Source organism: Oncorhynchus keta, chromosome 30 (assembly GCF_023373465.1).
Source record: "Oncorhynchus keta strain PuntledgeMale-10-30-2019 chromosome 30, Oket_V2, whole genome shotgun sequence".
Classification (NCBI taxonomy): Eukaryota; Metazoa; Chordata; class Actinopteri; order Salmoniformes; family Salmonidae; genus Oncorhynchus; species Oncorhynchus keta.
The window spans coordinates 19,533,683-19,550,090 of NC_068450.1; the positions used below are offsets into that span (position 1 = coordinate 19,533,683).

Consider the following 16,408-nt stretch of genomic DNA (forward strand, 5'->3'; position numbering starts at 1 on the left):
AAGATCGCACTACCACACATATGAAGTGGGAATAAACAAGCCCACACATAGCCAAACATACGAAGAGCAGGCGGCCTACCGACTTAAATAGCCAAACACATGAAGAGCAGGCAGCCTACCGACTTAAATAGCCAAACACATGAAGAGCAGGCGGCCTACCGACTTAAATAGCCAAACACATGAAGAGCAGGCGGCCTACTGACTTAAATAGCCAAACACATGAAGAGCAGGCGGCCTACCGACTTAAATAGCCAAACACATGAAGAGCAGGCGGCCTACCGACTTAAATAGCCAAACACATGAAGAGCAGGCAGCCTACCGACTTAAATAGCCAAACACATGAAGAGCAGGCGGCCTACCGACTTAAATAGCCAAACACATGAAGAGCAGGAGGCCTACTGACTTAAATAGCCAAACACATGAAGAGCAGGCGGCCTACCGACTTAAATAGCCAAACACATGAAGAGCAGGCGGCCTACCGACTTAAATAGCCAAACACATGAAGAGCAGGCGGCCTACCGACTTAAATAGCCAAACACATGAAGAGCAGGCGGCCTACCGACTTAAATAGCCAAACACACGAAGAGCAGGCGACCTACCGACTTAAATAGCCAAACACACGAAGAGCAGGCGGCCTACCGACTTAAATAGCCAAACACACGAAGAGCAGGCGGCCTACCGACTTAAATAGCCAAACACACGAAGAAGGCGGCCTATTAAATAGCCAAACACACGAAGAGCAGGCGGCCTACCGACTTAAATAGCCAAACACATGAAGAGCAGGCGGCCTACCGACTTAAATAGCCAAACACATGAAGAGCAGGCGACCTACCGACTTAAATAGCCAAACACATGAAGAGCAGGCGGCCTACCGTCTTAAATAGCCAAACACATGAAGAGCAGGCGGCCTACCGACTTAAATAGCCAAACACATGAAGAGCAGGCGGCCTACCGACTTAAATAGCCAAACACATGAAGAGCAGGCGGCCTACCGACTTAAATAGCCAAACACATGAAGAGCAGGCGGCCTACCGACTTAAATAGCCAAACACACGAAGAGCAGGCGACCTACCGACTTAAATAGCCAAACACACGAAGAGCAGGCGGCCTACCGACTTAAATAGCCAAACACACGAAGAGCAGGCGGCCTACCGACTTAAATAGCCAAACACATGAAGAGCAGCCGGCCTACTGACTTAAATAGCCAAACACATGAAGAGCAGCCGGCCTACCGACTTAAATAGCCAAACACATGAAGAGCAGCTGGCCAAACAAATCAGACCAAACCAACAAAAGGGATCAGTGGCAGCTAGTAGGCCGGTGACGACGACCGCCGAGCACCACCCGAACAGGAAGGGGGAGCCACCTTCGGTAGGAGTCGTGACAGGCGGTATGTTAATTGGACAGGGTCTAAGGATAATGGTGTTGATGTGAGCCATTTATAATATGATATGTTGGATAAGAGCGTCTGTTAAATGACTTAAATGTAATGTAATGTTGTGTTATCATGATAAGTGGCCAAGCCTAACACTATGGCTGTTTTACTTCTGTGATATATTCCAGATTGTACAGGAGATGAGTTGAGTTCAGTATTATAAATACTCTTGTGGCCGTGGAAATGGTATGTGAGCTTATGGTTTACTAGTCCTATGTTTACCACTGTGTTCCTTAGGCAGACACACTCACCGGCAGCAGACCTTCCAAGAACTATGCAAGTGGCAAGGAAATCTGAACATGTTGATGTTTCTGTTCTCTTGTATAATAACAGACTATTTATTCTATTTGTTTAGTATTGTGATGTTTATGAATTACAAAATAAATATGTATTTTTATATGATATGAATGCAAATTAAAACTGGAAGACACACAGAGACATTGTTTGTTTTTGCCAGTGATTTATTTATTTTATGGATCAAACCATTAAGCACCACTATCAAAGGAAACAGTAGACAGCAGTGTACTCACAGTACTCGCTCTTCCCTGGACAGGTGGTCGCCATGGATGGCATGAATACCTCAGGGAGGAAGTTGGTAGCATCTAAACTCTGAGGGGAGAGGGATTCCTCTAAAATATCTTTGTTTGATTTCCTGGATCCTGATCAAGCCTATTCCAGGACTAAAAACTCTGTTGGAGATTCTCAAGCTGACCGGTATGACTTCATGGAGATTCTCAAGCTGACCGGTATGACTTCATGGAGATTCTCAAGCTGACCGGTATGACTTCATGGAGATTCTCAAGCTGACCCGTATGACTTCATGGAGATTCTCAAGCTGACCCGTATGACTTCATGGAGATTCTCAAGCTGACCGGTATGACTTCATGGAGATTCTCAAGCTGACCCGTATGACTTCATGGAGATTCTCAAGCTGACCCGTATGACTTCATGGAGATTCTCAAGCTGACCGGTATGACTTCATGGAGATTCTCAAGCTGACCCGTATGACTTCATGGAGATTCTCAAGCTGACCCGTATGACTTCATGGAGATTCTCAAGCTGACCCGTATGACTTCATGGAGATTCTCAAGCTGACCGGTATGACTTCATGGAGATTCTCAAGCTGACCGGTATGACTTCATGGAGATTCTCAAGCTGACCGGTATGACTTCATGGAGATTCTCAAGCTGACCCGTATGACTTCATGGAGATTCTCAAACTGACCGGTATGACTTCATGGAGATTCTCAAGCTGACCCGTATGACTTCATGGAGATTCTCAAACTGACCGGTATGACTTCATGGAGATTCTCAAGCTGACCGGTATGACTTCATGGAGATGCTCAAGACACCCTCTCCCTACATCCCCTCTGATGGCCTGGCCTTTGACCCCCTGGTGGACCTCATCAACGTCATTGTCGGGGACCTCCCCGATGTCTGCATACTGGTCAGTAGAATTTACCTCTCTTTACGAGGTAACACACACACACACTTGCTCTCTGACTGAAGTTTGTATGTTTATCCCTTACATCTCCTCTCTAACCCACAGCTGGGACCCTTTGTGGACTCCAAACATGAGCCGATAGAGGTACCTTTTCCTTTTCTCTTGGTTACTGACTCTATAGTTAGTTTTACATATCTAGGATGTTGACTTGCATTTTATATCAGAAGTTGATCGTTTTTTTTTTTTCTTTGCGTGTGACAGCAGTTTCTGTTGACTGAGACGTTTGATGCCATCTTCTCCAGATGTGTAGGGAGCATCGTGAAAGGCCCTGAGGGTAAATATGACTTTATATTAACCTATTCACCACACACACTGCCTCATTTTACACCCTACACACCAACCACATTAGCTCAAATGCTTCCCTTGCTGTTGTAAATAGAGTTCTACTTCCTCCTCAGAGTTGATTGTCGATTTGTATTTAATTTGTATTTGAGAGAGATGTCCACCATCACTTAATTTACCCACAACCCCCTTTCACCCTGGCGGACCTCCACAAGGACGATGAGAATGTGAAGTCCTTGTTATCCTACCGAATCACTACTTATTTTACAGTGTAGTTTTCCTGAGACATGTTTGGCACTTCAATGATTATCAGTCATACATTCTGATTCTCACACTCTTCTTGTCAATAAATAATTAATCTGCATCAATCTGCTTATTGTGTTGTATTTATTTTAAGCTGACATTGTTCAACCAGTGATTTTTCTACTGCAAATTGCTCAAGATTCATGAGAATACTCAAAAGGACCTTTGTTTTGATTAACTGGAAATGGATATTGAACCCAGCTACACGCGCAGGCGCAATGGACATTTTGACGACTGCACTGAGCAAACATGGCGGCGGCCGTAGATAGTGTTGTGTAAGTTGTCCTTAATTTTTTGGACGAGTAGGAGCATGTGACACTTTCAGAGATGTAGGCCCCGATGTAGGAGTTGACAATGTGTTGGAAATGATGGAGAAAATTACTATTTGCCCTCTAGTTGACTTTACAGGAATGCCTTGTCTATACGTAGATGGCCAACTAGCTATGGCTATTGTTTCTCTTTGCTAACTAGCTAGCAAGTTTAGCTAGCTTATATTCGACAACAATGCTTCAGTTGAAAACGATTGTTCTTTGTTAACGTACAGTAAACTGTTTCAGTACAAGATTGAAATGTATAAACGGTCGACAGAATATGGTGATTAAATTGCACCTAACGTTTAACTAATAGCTACGTAGCTAGCTTTATAAATAGGCCCATCGTTCACTGAGACCAGCGCAGCTACCTTGCCAACAATTCAAGTGCACCCTGTCTGCGGTTCTGCATTGTCTACCTACAGTCTCTGTATTGTTCGCTACAGCAGCCAAGTGTTTTCGCACATTTGCTCATAACTTTTCCAACATCGTTAATCAGACTGTGGAATACACAGAGTGGTTTGATTGTTGTAAAACTGTAGCTAGATATTATCCTGTAATATTACAGGGAACAGAGTGGTCCTGTACAACAATACAGGATTATTCATTTTGAAGGGGTTAGATTAGCCACCATAATCATTTCTAGTCTAACATGAGTGTGATTGTGCTTTCTTGTTTCAGGCTCGGTGAGCAGTACTATAAGGATGCTATGGAACAGTGCCACAGCTATAATGCTCGTCTGTGTGCTGAGAGGAGCATCCTTATGCCTTTCATTGACTCTCAGACAGGTGTTGCTCAAAGCAACTGCTACATTTGGATGGAGAAGAGACACAGGAGTGCAGGTCTGTAGCAAAGACACACTTGCTCACACACACACATTCACTCTCCTGAAAGCACTCTTTAATGATCAACATTTTTTGTTGATCAGGCATGGCTCCTGGGCAGCTGTATAGCTATCCGTCTCGACGCTGGAGGAAGAAACGACGGTCCCACCCTCCCGAGGACCCCCGTTTGTCCTTCCCCCCTGTCAAATCAGGTACAATTCCTCATATGACTTTTTATTGGTTCTTCTTTATGTGTCAGAGGGAATAGTGTGGTCTTCTGCCTCCTCGGTATTGAATAAGCCTCTATCTCTCTGTGTAGCGGAGCTGGAGCTGGGTCTGAAACGGGATGCCGTGGGAGCGGTAGACGGCAGCAGCCTGGAGGCCTTGCTGAAGGGGGAGCCCCTGGAGAGGAGGGGCCCGCCGGACCCCCGGGCCCCGGAAGACAACCCAGCCACACCTGAACCTGTGGCTGCCATGGTCTCCAGCCACACCTCCTCTGGACGCATCCGCAAGGTTAGATGGGACCAATGCACATTTTACAAACCAGACTCCGAATAATCTGTACAAAATGGTTTGAGTTTCTCCCAATAGTCTGTCAGTGCACCAATATTATCTCAAACTCTTACTCTCCTTTCAGAGGGTTCTGGACCACGATGACTACCTGGATGATCTGGATGATGAGGACTTTGAGGATGAGACCCCCAAGAGACGAGGGAAGGGCAAGTCCAAGGGTCGTGGAGTGGGAAATGGAAAGAAGAAACTGGAGGCAGCCGCTGCAGCCTTGGAGGAGCAGGACAAACCATACGCCTGTGACAGTGAGTATACATTTATTTGATGTAAATTCTGATGCGTGTATGCGTGATGCAAATCCAGTTGTTGATGTGTGTGATGACTTACACCATAATGCTGTGTGTGTTTGCAGTCTGTGGGAAGCGCTACAAGAACCGTCCTGGCCTGAGCTACCACTACACACACTCCCATCTGGCGGAGGAAGAGGGGGAGGACAGAGAGGAGATAGAGTCCCCTCCCCCCCGGCGCCAGCCTGAGGCGCACAAGAGTGAGTCACTGTTTGGAATGATAGCCACTGGAATCACCGTCTACTATAGAGCTGGTCGTTTCTATTATAGATGGAGAATCACTCCTGCTTATCTCATGATACCAGACCTGGGTCAAATGCAGGTCTTAATAGTTGAGGTGCGCTTCATTTACAGCAATGGATTAGTCCCAAAAGTGCATATCCAAAAGTGCATATCCAAAGCTAAATGAAGTGCACCTCGAGTGAGTCAAACTATTGCAAAGTTAGTCACTCTACTCTGGTTTCAGAGGGATATCAGTATTCTAGGGTAGTGTCAGTGTGTTGTCTATCTCTCTGTCTCCTCTCTTATTCCAGCCCCTAAGAAAGGCCCTAACGGTCTGGCCCTGCCCAACGACTACTGCGACTTCTGTCTGGGAGACTCCGCCCACAACCAGAAGACCGGCCAGTCAGAGGAGCTAGTGTCCTGCTCAGACTGCGGACGCTCTGGTACGATCCTCCCACCCATGTCCCCATTTCTATTAAAGGGATAGTTCAGGCACAATCTATTTAACCTGACTTGTGTCTGAAGGCCCATAGTGACAGTCTACAATAATCCATTATTTATTTTTGCCACAGCCAGGAGTTAGCATTGTCAAAATTCATAAATGTAAACAGCCAAACTAATGTTAGCAATACTAGACTATAATGTAGTCGTCTGGCTGTGTTTGTGTTCTGTTGATGTATTTAAACCTTTATTTAGCCCGGTTGGTAAGTCATTGTGAAGAGACCTGTGTCTGTCTCCCTTCAGGTCACCCGTCCTGCCTGCAGTTCACAGATGTGATGATGGCAGCTGTGAAGACGTACCGCTGGCAGTGTATCGAGTGCAAGTGCTGCAACGTCTGTGGTACCTCAGAGAACGACGTGAGTGCTGCTCCACCTCTGCCTTTTCATACTTCTCCTTTTCTTTGTGTTGTTTTCTCACACACACTGCTTCTGTTTCTCTGTCTGTCAGGACCAGCTGCTGTTCTGTGATGACTGTGATCGAGGATACCACATGTACTGCCTCAACCCTCCTATGACTGAGCCCCCAGAAGGTATGTCACAGTCTAACCACAACTCCTGCTTGACTTCAATGAAGCCCACATGTTGATGTTGTACTGGTGAGTTTAAACTCTTTTTCTCTCTGTGTGTGTTTCCAGGTAGTTGGAGTTGTCACCTTTGCCTGGTGCTGCTTAAGGACAAGGCATCCATATACAAGCAGCAGAGCCCCACCACAGAGGATGAATAGGGGTTAGTATCTTTGGGGCCACCCCAGAGTAACCCACCCTGCCCTCAGCCAGGGGACCCCACCTTACCACCCCACACAAGGACAGTACGCACTCACACCCTGGTCCACACCCCTTAATGACCAGGAGCTAGGGTCTGGGTCTGATTGGGGACTGGAAAGGAGGGAGTCCTCTCACCACAACCCTGTCGGCAAACCCCACCCCTTCCCATCTCTCCTCCTATCATGGCTGTTATCTCCCCTGGACTGTTACACACTCTGCAGAGACTACCGTTACCACTGTCTCTACAGAGTTCATGTTATAAAGAAAGGATTAGCATCTCACGCTAACTATTCCCCAACTCCCCCCCTCTCCTTTATATGGTGTGGACTGCTAAGACAGGCAGTGTGCTTAATTTGTTGCCAAATTATCTATTTTTACTTGTTCGAAAAATAACCAAGTGTATTGATGTATGGATTTCAAAATATGATCACGTGGTTGAGGGATATTAATAGTGGACTTTTGTAGTGAAGTTTTGTCTGTCTACTTCTTTTGGATGTTTTTAAAAACATTTATCTCAAAGGTTTTCCTGCAACAACAAAAAAAACGAAGGAACCTCTGACGCCAAGGTCCATATGCTGTGTCACAAATGACACTCTATTCGCTACATTGTGCATTTCTTTTGACCAAGGTCCAATAGGGTGCCTTTTGTGAGGCAACCATATTCATTCTATTGTGACTGAATCACATTCTACTGCTGGTCTGATTTTAAATCTAACATTATTGAACATTTGTCAGCTATCATCTTTAAGGTTTTTGTAGCTGTTCATATCTGTGCCACAATGAGCGAGGCACATTGCATGCAGACTTGCACATGTACTTGAGTTCGAATGCACACACACTCAATTCTTTAGACTTTGATTTATTATATTTTTACATTTTATATATCACTTGATATTCCATGGGGTTGGGGATTTTTTTCTAGTAGAATTTTGTAAAGTACCGGTATATACTAACAACGTCAATGGAAAACAATCATATAACACAATGTCAGTACTGTATGACCTTTTGTATTTGTTTTAAGTGTCATTTAGGTTGATTTTATTTTGTGATATCATGTTAATGATCTCCATAATGAGTATTTATGGTAAATAATGTATTTTTATTTACTTTTTTTTGTATTGAAACTGCTTTTGCCCTATTAAAATGTCCATGTATCTGCTAACAAAACTGTATTGGAAAATGTGTCTTAGGGAAGTGACATGGACATATAGGCAATCCCCAAGCTTCTGTTCATACTTCAGCAATTGGCACCTCCAAAATTTACAAGAAACTCAGGGAGGGGTACATTTTGGCTAAATTATGTAAACTATAAAAGGAGGGAAACTGCAAAATAGATTATTGCACAGACTGGTATTTCACTCAACACTCATTCTCTAAAAACTGGATCCTCCGAAGTATTTACAGCAATGAAAACAGTGCAATCAGTCCAACCGTGAGTGAATAGAACATGCTGAACACTACATACATGAAGAGTGATACTACAAACATAATGATGTATGGTTACTGCTGTGGCACTCCTAAAAGCAATACAATAGTCGGTCTTAAAGGTCCAATGCAGATATTTTTTTACCTCAAAATCCAATTATTTAACAATTAAGTAACTTACTGTGATTGTTTTAAATTAAAATGGTCAAAAAGAGGTTTATTGGTCTATTAACTAATTTACTGTCTGGTGATGTCGCCATGGAAGGCCAAAACTCCAGCCCACTGAAACAGGCTGAAATTTCAGGCTGTCTTTTCAAACCGCTCTTACACTAAAAGGGCATTATCATTGTTTTCACAATTTCACAGTGTTATTCCATCCTCATAGTGTGGAAATGTATATAAAACAGGAATATCACATGTTTTACTTCACTGGGCCTTTAACACTTTCACACTAAAGAATATGATTCCTCATTGTCATTATGTAACTGTAAACTGTAGATAGATTCAATACATTATAAATTCATTGTGTGAAGTGCATGTTCTCAAATGGTAATCTTGGAATATCACATTTTTCTGTATAAAACTATCTAAAAGATCCAGTTTGCAATATGTATCAAATATCAAATGTGGTTTCCCATCAATACAACTGTTCATAACTGTCTCAGAAATGCAAATGAACCCTAAATGCCCGTACACATACAACTGATCAACAATGTCAACAAGTGAAAATTTCACGTCAAATAGTATAATCATACTAAAATGTGTGGGAACCTGGCCTACAGTCGATGGAACCTGGCCTACAGTCGATGGAAGCCAACTGAGCGGCTTTTCTGGCGGCTCTGTGTCTGTGGTGTCGGAATCGTCACTGCCACCCGGCTCGTGCATCTCCTAGACGTAACAGGTGTGTTTCCCCCAGGGTTTATTCATACCAATGGGAGTCCCGTTATTCATTTAATTCATGCATAAAATACTAGTGGTTTAGTCAATCATCACACCTGTTTAATTATTAAATTATCTTGCAATAATATTATGAAAACAATGTGATTTCTTGTTATAAGCTGATAATATTTAATATTTCCTTTTAGGAAATAATTTATGCTGCTCTATGCTGACAGACTCTCCCAGCCCCAGGGATGTTGTTGGTGACTTTCCCTGGTCTAAGAGAGAACTAATGCAGGAGAGAGAAGAGGAGAACCACACTTTCTACACTCCTACAATGCCCAGAGCTGGTGCACTAGTGTTTTTGTTCCTGTGTCCCTGTGCTCTTGGATCTTTGGTGTCTTGTCTTTTTACCTGTGCATTACTCCTCCCCTCCCTGCTCTCTCTTTTTGCTTCCCACTCACTCATCCAGTGTCTCTAGCCTATCTGTCAAATCCTCTGTCTGTCAGTCATCATGTCTTTAAAGGGGTTCAAACAGATGCCTAAACCCGCAGTAATACCTTTGAGGTCCACGTTGCTCGGCAACTAAATGCTACATTCTAAAACTGGTAGCAGTATTTTGAGCTTTTTGAAGTGCCACCCTATAGACACAATACCCCTGTTGTTAGCGCCAGCTCTTGTCACGTCTGGTGTGTGTGTTTGTGCGCGTGCTTGCGTGAGTGTGTGTGTAGCATGTATGCGTGTTCAGGGTGCGTACAAATGTGCAGTAGGCCTATGTGAGTGAACTTAGGCTCGAGGCCAAGGGGTCTGAGGTAGGTTGTGCTTTCTGTTGTGTTCTCCTCCACAGCGCCGCTGCTGAGTCATGTGACAGTGACATATGTTCCGAAGAGTCCATTTAGACAGGAGCTGTGGGCCTGTTGCTAGGAGACAATATTGAACACTGCTAAAGTGTTTGAGTGCAACCAACTGAATGTATCTTATTACCTTGGTTGGAACCCTTCTTCAGAAAACACACTCAGTCTCTCTCCCCTCACTCTCAGCAATCCACAAGTTTCCAGCAGATGTCTTCTCTACAGAGCAGAGGAGAAAAGGAGCAGTTCTTCTCCATGTAGTCTGTGTGAGTGGCCTACCATGTCATTAGGAATTAGGATACATACAGTATATAGTCATTTAACAGGATCTCTATGTAGCCTACTACCTTGTTCAACGCTGCTGTCGTAGTACACCATTCTACTGTAACAGTACCCCAACAATCTCTATGTCATCCAACTCAGTCCACAGACAGGATGTTTCTTTTCAGGCGGTCTACATGTTCCTAGGTGGTCTACATGTTCTATGCCCTGGCTATAGTCTGTGATGTCTATTTCGTTCCATCACTGGAGAAGATATCAGAGGTGACAATAAAGAATCCTTCCCACTTCTGTTGGTTTCCTTGCAGGTTGACGTTTATTGTCATGAGTCTTGCCTTGGAGGCAGAACTGAGCGGTTTCTGCTAGATGGGCCAGCTGCAAAGTCATTATTGGCTATATGGTAAAAAGTCATGATTTAATAATTATTTTATTTTTTCTTAATTTAAGGGGAGGGTGAGACATTAGGGTTAGCAGTGTGGTTATGGTTAGGTTTAAAATGAGATTGTATGAATTTGTGGTTGTGCCAGCTACTGACCACTCTGCATTGCTGTGCCCAGTACATGAGTCATCTCAATAAATGCCAACATGTGGTTTGTTTCCCTCATTATTGCCGCTTCACTGATTGCAGTTTAAAAAAAATTACAAATCCGCTTTGTTTATCCATTAACCTCCTTAACCTCTCTTCTAGAATCTTCAACTTAGTGAGGATGTTGCCGGGGCAACGTTCATGGCAGCTGGAAGCTCCGCTCCTGAGCTATTTCACCTCCTTGATTGGTCAGTATTCTACATCCTTGATCCTGGGCAGGACAAATCTTTGGCCAATGTTCAGATAAAAATGTATGATGTAGAACAAACATACCTCTCTGGTATATAGAATAACAATCACGTCAGCTCCAGTCATGGCATTTCTATCTGCTAAGTTTCAGAACGATTTCAATCTGAACATGGCCCAGGTCACTAAAAGTGGCCTGCAAATGAGTACCGATTGGACTGATTGGCTCAATATGCATTGGTGTTATCCTCCTCTTGTCCTCCCAGGTGTCTTCATCACTAAGGGTGACCTGGGGGTAGGCACCATCGTGGGATCGGCTGTCTTCAACATCCTCGTCATCATCGGCATCTGTGGGATCTTTGCCGTACAGGTAACTCACCTTATTTGAAACAGGTGAAAGCAATATGGCAGGATTTAGATAGGTGTTAATCAGTATGTTGTGTTCTCTTGCAGCCCATCTTTCTGAGCTGGTGGCCGCTGCTCCGTTGTACTCTCTACTACATCCTGTCTATACTGATGCTGATTGTGGTGATCTATGACGACAAAGTGATTTGGTAAGGACACTGGACCATTAACAAGACTGGGTTCTCTACATGTTTATAACTCAGTGATACATACAGGTTGTGCTTTTAAACAGTGTTTCTGTGTTGTAGGTGGGAGACCATCATACTGATCTCCATGTATCTAGTCTACATTATCATCATGAAGTGAGTAACTGACTACATTATCCATCGACTGCTTTGCCTGTGCGTCTTATAGTTTGCGGTTTGTTCAGTGCGCCCTCTTATTTCTTAAATATTTTTTTATTTAACTAGGCAAGTCAGCCTGTTTCAGTACCCTGAGACGGACCACCAGAGTTGGGCATGGAGGAGTCGACTGTGACACTGACATGGTGCTGCTGAACAGACGTGTGTGTGTGTGTGTGTGTGTGTGTGTGTGTGTGTGTGTGTGTGTGTGTGTGTGTGTGTGTGTGTGTGTGTGTGTGTGTGTGCACACACTTGTATCCACATTGCTTCAGATATTTTTTCAATCGATTGAAACATATTCCTATTGGATCAGACATACAGACATACAGTAGCTCCTTCAACTGAAAATGTATGCTCTCCATCTGCCCTCTCCTCCACCTTCTCTTCCTTCTCCTCCTCCATATCCACATGGGGAATATAGAGCGGTGGGGCGGGGGACAGTGAGAGGCAATCCCTGGAAGGGGACGGAGACAGGGATGGGGCCCGGAAGGGAACACAGGGGGGTTACAGCCCAAAGAGGAGGAGCTGGAGGAAGAAGAGGTGGTCCCTTTCAGTCCCTTCATAGTGCCAGGTGAGTAATGCCTTACTTATTCTGATGATAAAGTCTGGTTCCTTGCTGCTGCTTCTTGCTCTTTGTAGTTTGAGGTCAGGTTACTGTAAAGCTCTTTGTAGGTTGAGGTCAGGTTACTGTAAAACTCTTTGTAGTTTGAGGTCAGGTTACTGTAAAGCTCTTTGTAGTTTGAGGTCAGGTTACTGTAAAGCTCTTTGTAGGTTGAGGTCAGGTTACTGTAAAGCTCTTTGTAGGTTGAGGTCAGGTTACTGTAAAGCTCTTTGTAGTTTGTGGTCAGGTTACTGTAAAGCTCTTTGTAGGTTGTGGTCAGGTTACTGTAAAGCTCTTTGTAGGTGGAGGTCAGGTTACTGTAAAGCTCTTTGTAGGTTGAGGTCAGGTTACTGTAAAGCTCTTTGTAGGTTGAGGTCAGGTTACTGTAAAGCTCTTTGTAGTTTGAGGTCAGGTTACTGTAAAGCTCTTTGTAGTTTGTGGTCAGGTTACTGTAAAGCTCTTTGTCGGTTGTAGTCAGGTTACTATAAAGCTCTTTGTAGGTTGGGGTTCAGGTTAGTGTAAAGCTCTTTGTAGGTTGAGGTCAGGTTACTGTAAAGCTCTTTGTAGGTTGAGGTCAGGTTACTGTAAAGCTCTTTGTAGTTTGAGGTCAGGTTACTGTAAAGCTCTTTGTAGGTTGAGGTCAGGTTACTGTAAAGCTCTTTGTAGGTTGAGGTCAGGTTACTGTAAAGCTCTTTGTAGGTTGAGGTCAGGTTACTGTAAAGCTCTTTGTGACTACTGTTGCACTTGATTGATTGATGACTGGAAAACGAAGGTGCTGCTTCCTCCGTCCTCAGGAGGGCACTGTGAGCATGTGCGCTGGCTGGTGTCATGGCCTCTGTGCCTACTGCTCTGCTGCACTGTACCCAACTGTGTCCTGCCTCGCTGGAGCCGCTGGTACCTCCTGACCTTTCTGGCCTCCACACTCTGGATCGCACTCTTCTCCTACCTCATGGTCTGGATGGTATGACTACAGAGCACACATACACAAGCTCACGCATAAAAACACACACACATTCCTACACATAACACACATCACATAACACATAATCTCCTATGTCAGCTAATGCCCTTCCAGGTGACCATTATCAGTTTCTCGCTGGGCATCCCTGAGGTGGTGATGGGCATCACCTTGCTGGCAGCTGGCACCAGCGTACCAGACTGTATGGCCAGCCTCAGCGTCGCACGACAAGGTACCGGAATTCTAAACGGTCTGTGTGTGTTGTGACGTTAGCCTTTTTGTTTGTTTGTTTTGTACGGTATGAAGGACATGCCTGTCTCTAACTGTATGCCTTGTTATGACTATTGTGTGTGTGTGTGTGTGTTTTAGGTATGGGGGACATGGCTGTCTCTATCTCCATTGGTAATAATATCTTTGATGTGCTTCTGGGACTTGGGTTTCCTTGGTTCCTGCGCACTCTGGTGGTCGACTACGGATCAGAGGTAGGGACATATTTTTTGGTGTTGATTCGTTTCTGTGTGGTTCTGGTTGACAAACCAAAAAGCTGCAAGACGCTATACCCTTGAGGTTCCCAGATGCAAAGATTGCGTGTTTTTATGGTTGGCAGGTGTTCATCAACTGTAAATGCCTGGTGTATTCAGTCATTCTGCTGTTGGGTTCAGTGCTTCTCACTGTAATATCTCTTCAAATCTATATTTTTAGGACAAAGTCAAACCGTATACAGTACTTTCTCCTCTCACTTCTCTGCAGGTCCTGAGTGTTCATCTGAACCGTTGGTGGATGGACCGCAGACTGGGTCTCTGTTTAATGATGCTCTATCACCGCTGCCTTCATCTCGTCGCTGTTCCCTCTGCTCATATCTCATATCACCATAGCAACATCGGTTCTCCGGTTGATATCTGATGTAGCATGAACAACATTCAATCTGATGCACTCTAAGGGAAAGCTAGTTCTTTACGCGCAGCCATATATTTGTATTGTCAGCCTCATCATCCCTGCACTCATTATTTCTCACTCTCTTTTGCCAGAGATCTTCCGCGGGCATCTCTAACACTTCCTCCACGGAACCGAGAGGCAAGAGGGGCTTTTTTGCGAAAGCATCCCAGTCTTGCATACAATAGCCTATCGTTTTAAAAGTCATGTCATCGCAAGTCTGTACTGCTTCCAGAATATCCCATTCCCATCATCTCTCCTTCGCGCCCAGTCTGTTCCAGTGTTTTCCAGGCTCCGTCACCAAGAATGCACGTGTTTACCGTTGGGTGGGGCGCACCAAGGAGTGAGCTCTAGTTTCAGGGTCCAGATATGTATTTATCATAATAAACACGAGAGAGGTACATATGTTATGCATACGCCATTATGTCTCTAATAATATTCTATAGTACCAAGACACACGCAGAGACACAATTCCAATAAATACCTTTTTATTTCATTTTTATCCAAATGCATCCACAATTAGGAGCACAAAATAATTGTAGCAGGAGTGCCACTGACCAATAAGTATGAGTGTGTTAATACATATTTTAAATGTCAAATGCTGAGTGCTACATTACCTAGTAGATATACCCTTAAGACAATATTGATAGAGGAGGTCAAAGCATAATCAATAGTTTGACATTTATTCAGGGATAGTGAAACTCAAACACATCACATACACTGAGTATAACAAACATTTGGAACACCTTCCTAATATTGAGTTGTACCCCCTCACCTCTACAAGTTGTAAAAAACAAATCAGCAACGTTGCAGTTCTTGACCCAAACCAGTGAGCCTAGCCCCTACTACCATACCCTGTTCAAAGGCACTTCAATCGTCTGCCTTGCACATTCGATGGCACACATACACAATCCATGTCTTAATTGTCTAAAGGCTTAAAAATCCTTCTTTAACCGGTCTCCTCCCCTTCACCTAAACTGATTAGAGTGGATTTAACAAGTGACATCAATAAGGGATCATAGCTTTAACCTGGATTCACTTGGTTTTGGTGGTGGTTTTGGCCTAAATGAGTTAATAGACCAATAACAAAGAGAGTTCCAAATATCTCTGCTAATAACAGCTAATTTTCCTGTTCCTCTTGCCACTCCCAGACATTCTTAGCAACATTTTTGCTTCAGAAATTGCATGGATTCACACACAAGGTATAAAACTTCAGTTACAATTATTAACAAGCATTAACAAGCATACTTCTAGGCATATATACACTAAGACTAACTTAGAAGACAAAGCATGATGCAATTGTGGTACTATGTCAAAAATGGACAAATGAAACAAATACCAAAAGATAGTTTTTGGGTGGCATTTTCCTTTAATGAAAAAACTAAACGAAGGTGGTTGTCCAGGGTGTATGGGTGGGTGTATAATGAATCCCATCAGGGACAACTTAAGCATTTTAGCAACTTTTCAACTACTTACTACTTTTTAGATACTTTGCAACTACTTAGCATGTTTGCTAACCCTAACCTTAACCCTTTAACCTAACTCATAAACTTAACCCTAACCTAGTTAACGTTAGCCAGCTAGCTAATGTTAACCACCTTGCTAGAATTCGTAACATTTCATACTTTCAGCAAATTTGTAACATATTATACGCTTTGTACATTCATAAACTATAATACAAATTGTAAATCGTAACATGTACATCCATGTACATCCACAAATTAATACATACCACATGAAACATCACATATCATACTAAATGGAGTGTGACGGATTTACGTACTGAATAATACGAAATGCTCAGAGACCAGGTTGCACATACAGATACACATACCCTCTCTCACTCTCTCTCGCTCACATATACACCTCTCACTCGCTCGGTTCTCCCTTGCTCCCCCTCTCTCCCTCCCAGTCTAACCAGAGACAAGCATGATCCAGGGCATGGGTTGAAGCAGGATGCTGT

At 43.7% G+C, this 16,408-nt stretch overlaps 1 protein-coding gene, 1 long non-coding RNA gene and 1 pseudogene across 4 annotated transcripts; all 3 read left to right on the forward strand.

Moving 5' to 3' along the window:
• Window positions 1-1,994: 1,994 nt before the first annotated feature.
• Window positions 1,995-3,213, forward strand: LOC127913693 (uncharacterized). The gene is made up of 3 exons (XR_008086530.1): window positions 1,995-2,881; window positions 2,984-3,022; window positions 3,140-3,213. It is a non-coding gene; the product is annotated as an uncharacterized LOC127913693 (long non-coding RNA).
• Window positions 3,214-3,710: 497 nt separating this feature from the next.
• Window positions 3,711-8,641, forward strand: LOC118363244 (zinc finger protein ubi-d4-like). Of its 3 annotated transcripts, none has more exons than XM_035743919.2 (10): window positions 3,711-3,798; window positions 4,516-4,676; window positions 4,763-4,870; window positions 4,978-5,171; window positions 5,296-5,473; window positions 5,581-5,715; window positions 6,049-6,180; window positions 6,482-6,594; window positions 6,686-6,767; window positions 6,873-8,641. In XM_035743919.2, the coding sequence occupies exons 1-10, from the start codon at window positions 3,773-3,775 to the stop codon at window positions 6,959-6,961; spliced, it is 1,218 nt and encodes a 405-aa protein (XP_035599812.1). In that variant the 5' UTR covers window positions 3,711-3,772; the 3' UTR covers window positions 6,962-8,641. The 3 variants fall into 3 exon arrangements, with proteins under 3 accessions (XP_035599812.1, XP_035599813.1, XP_035599811.1); XM_035743920.2 differs by lacking the exon at window positions 3,711-3,798 and adding an exon at window positions 3,835-3,852; XM_035743918.1 differs by lacking the exon at window positions 3,711-3,798 and having other exon boundaries at window positions 4,487-4,676.
• A 1,634-nt stretch (window positions 8,642-10,275) lies between these two features.
• On the forward strand, window positions 10,276-16,277 carry LOC118363931 (sodium/potassium/calcium exchanger 3-like; annotated as a pseudogene).
• Window positions 16,278-16,408: the final 131 nt, after the last annotated feature.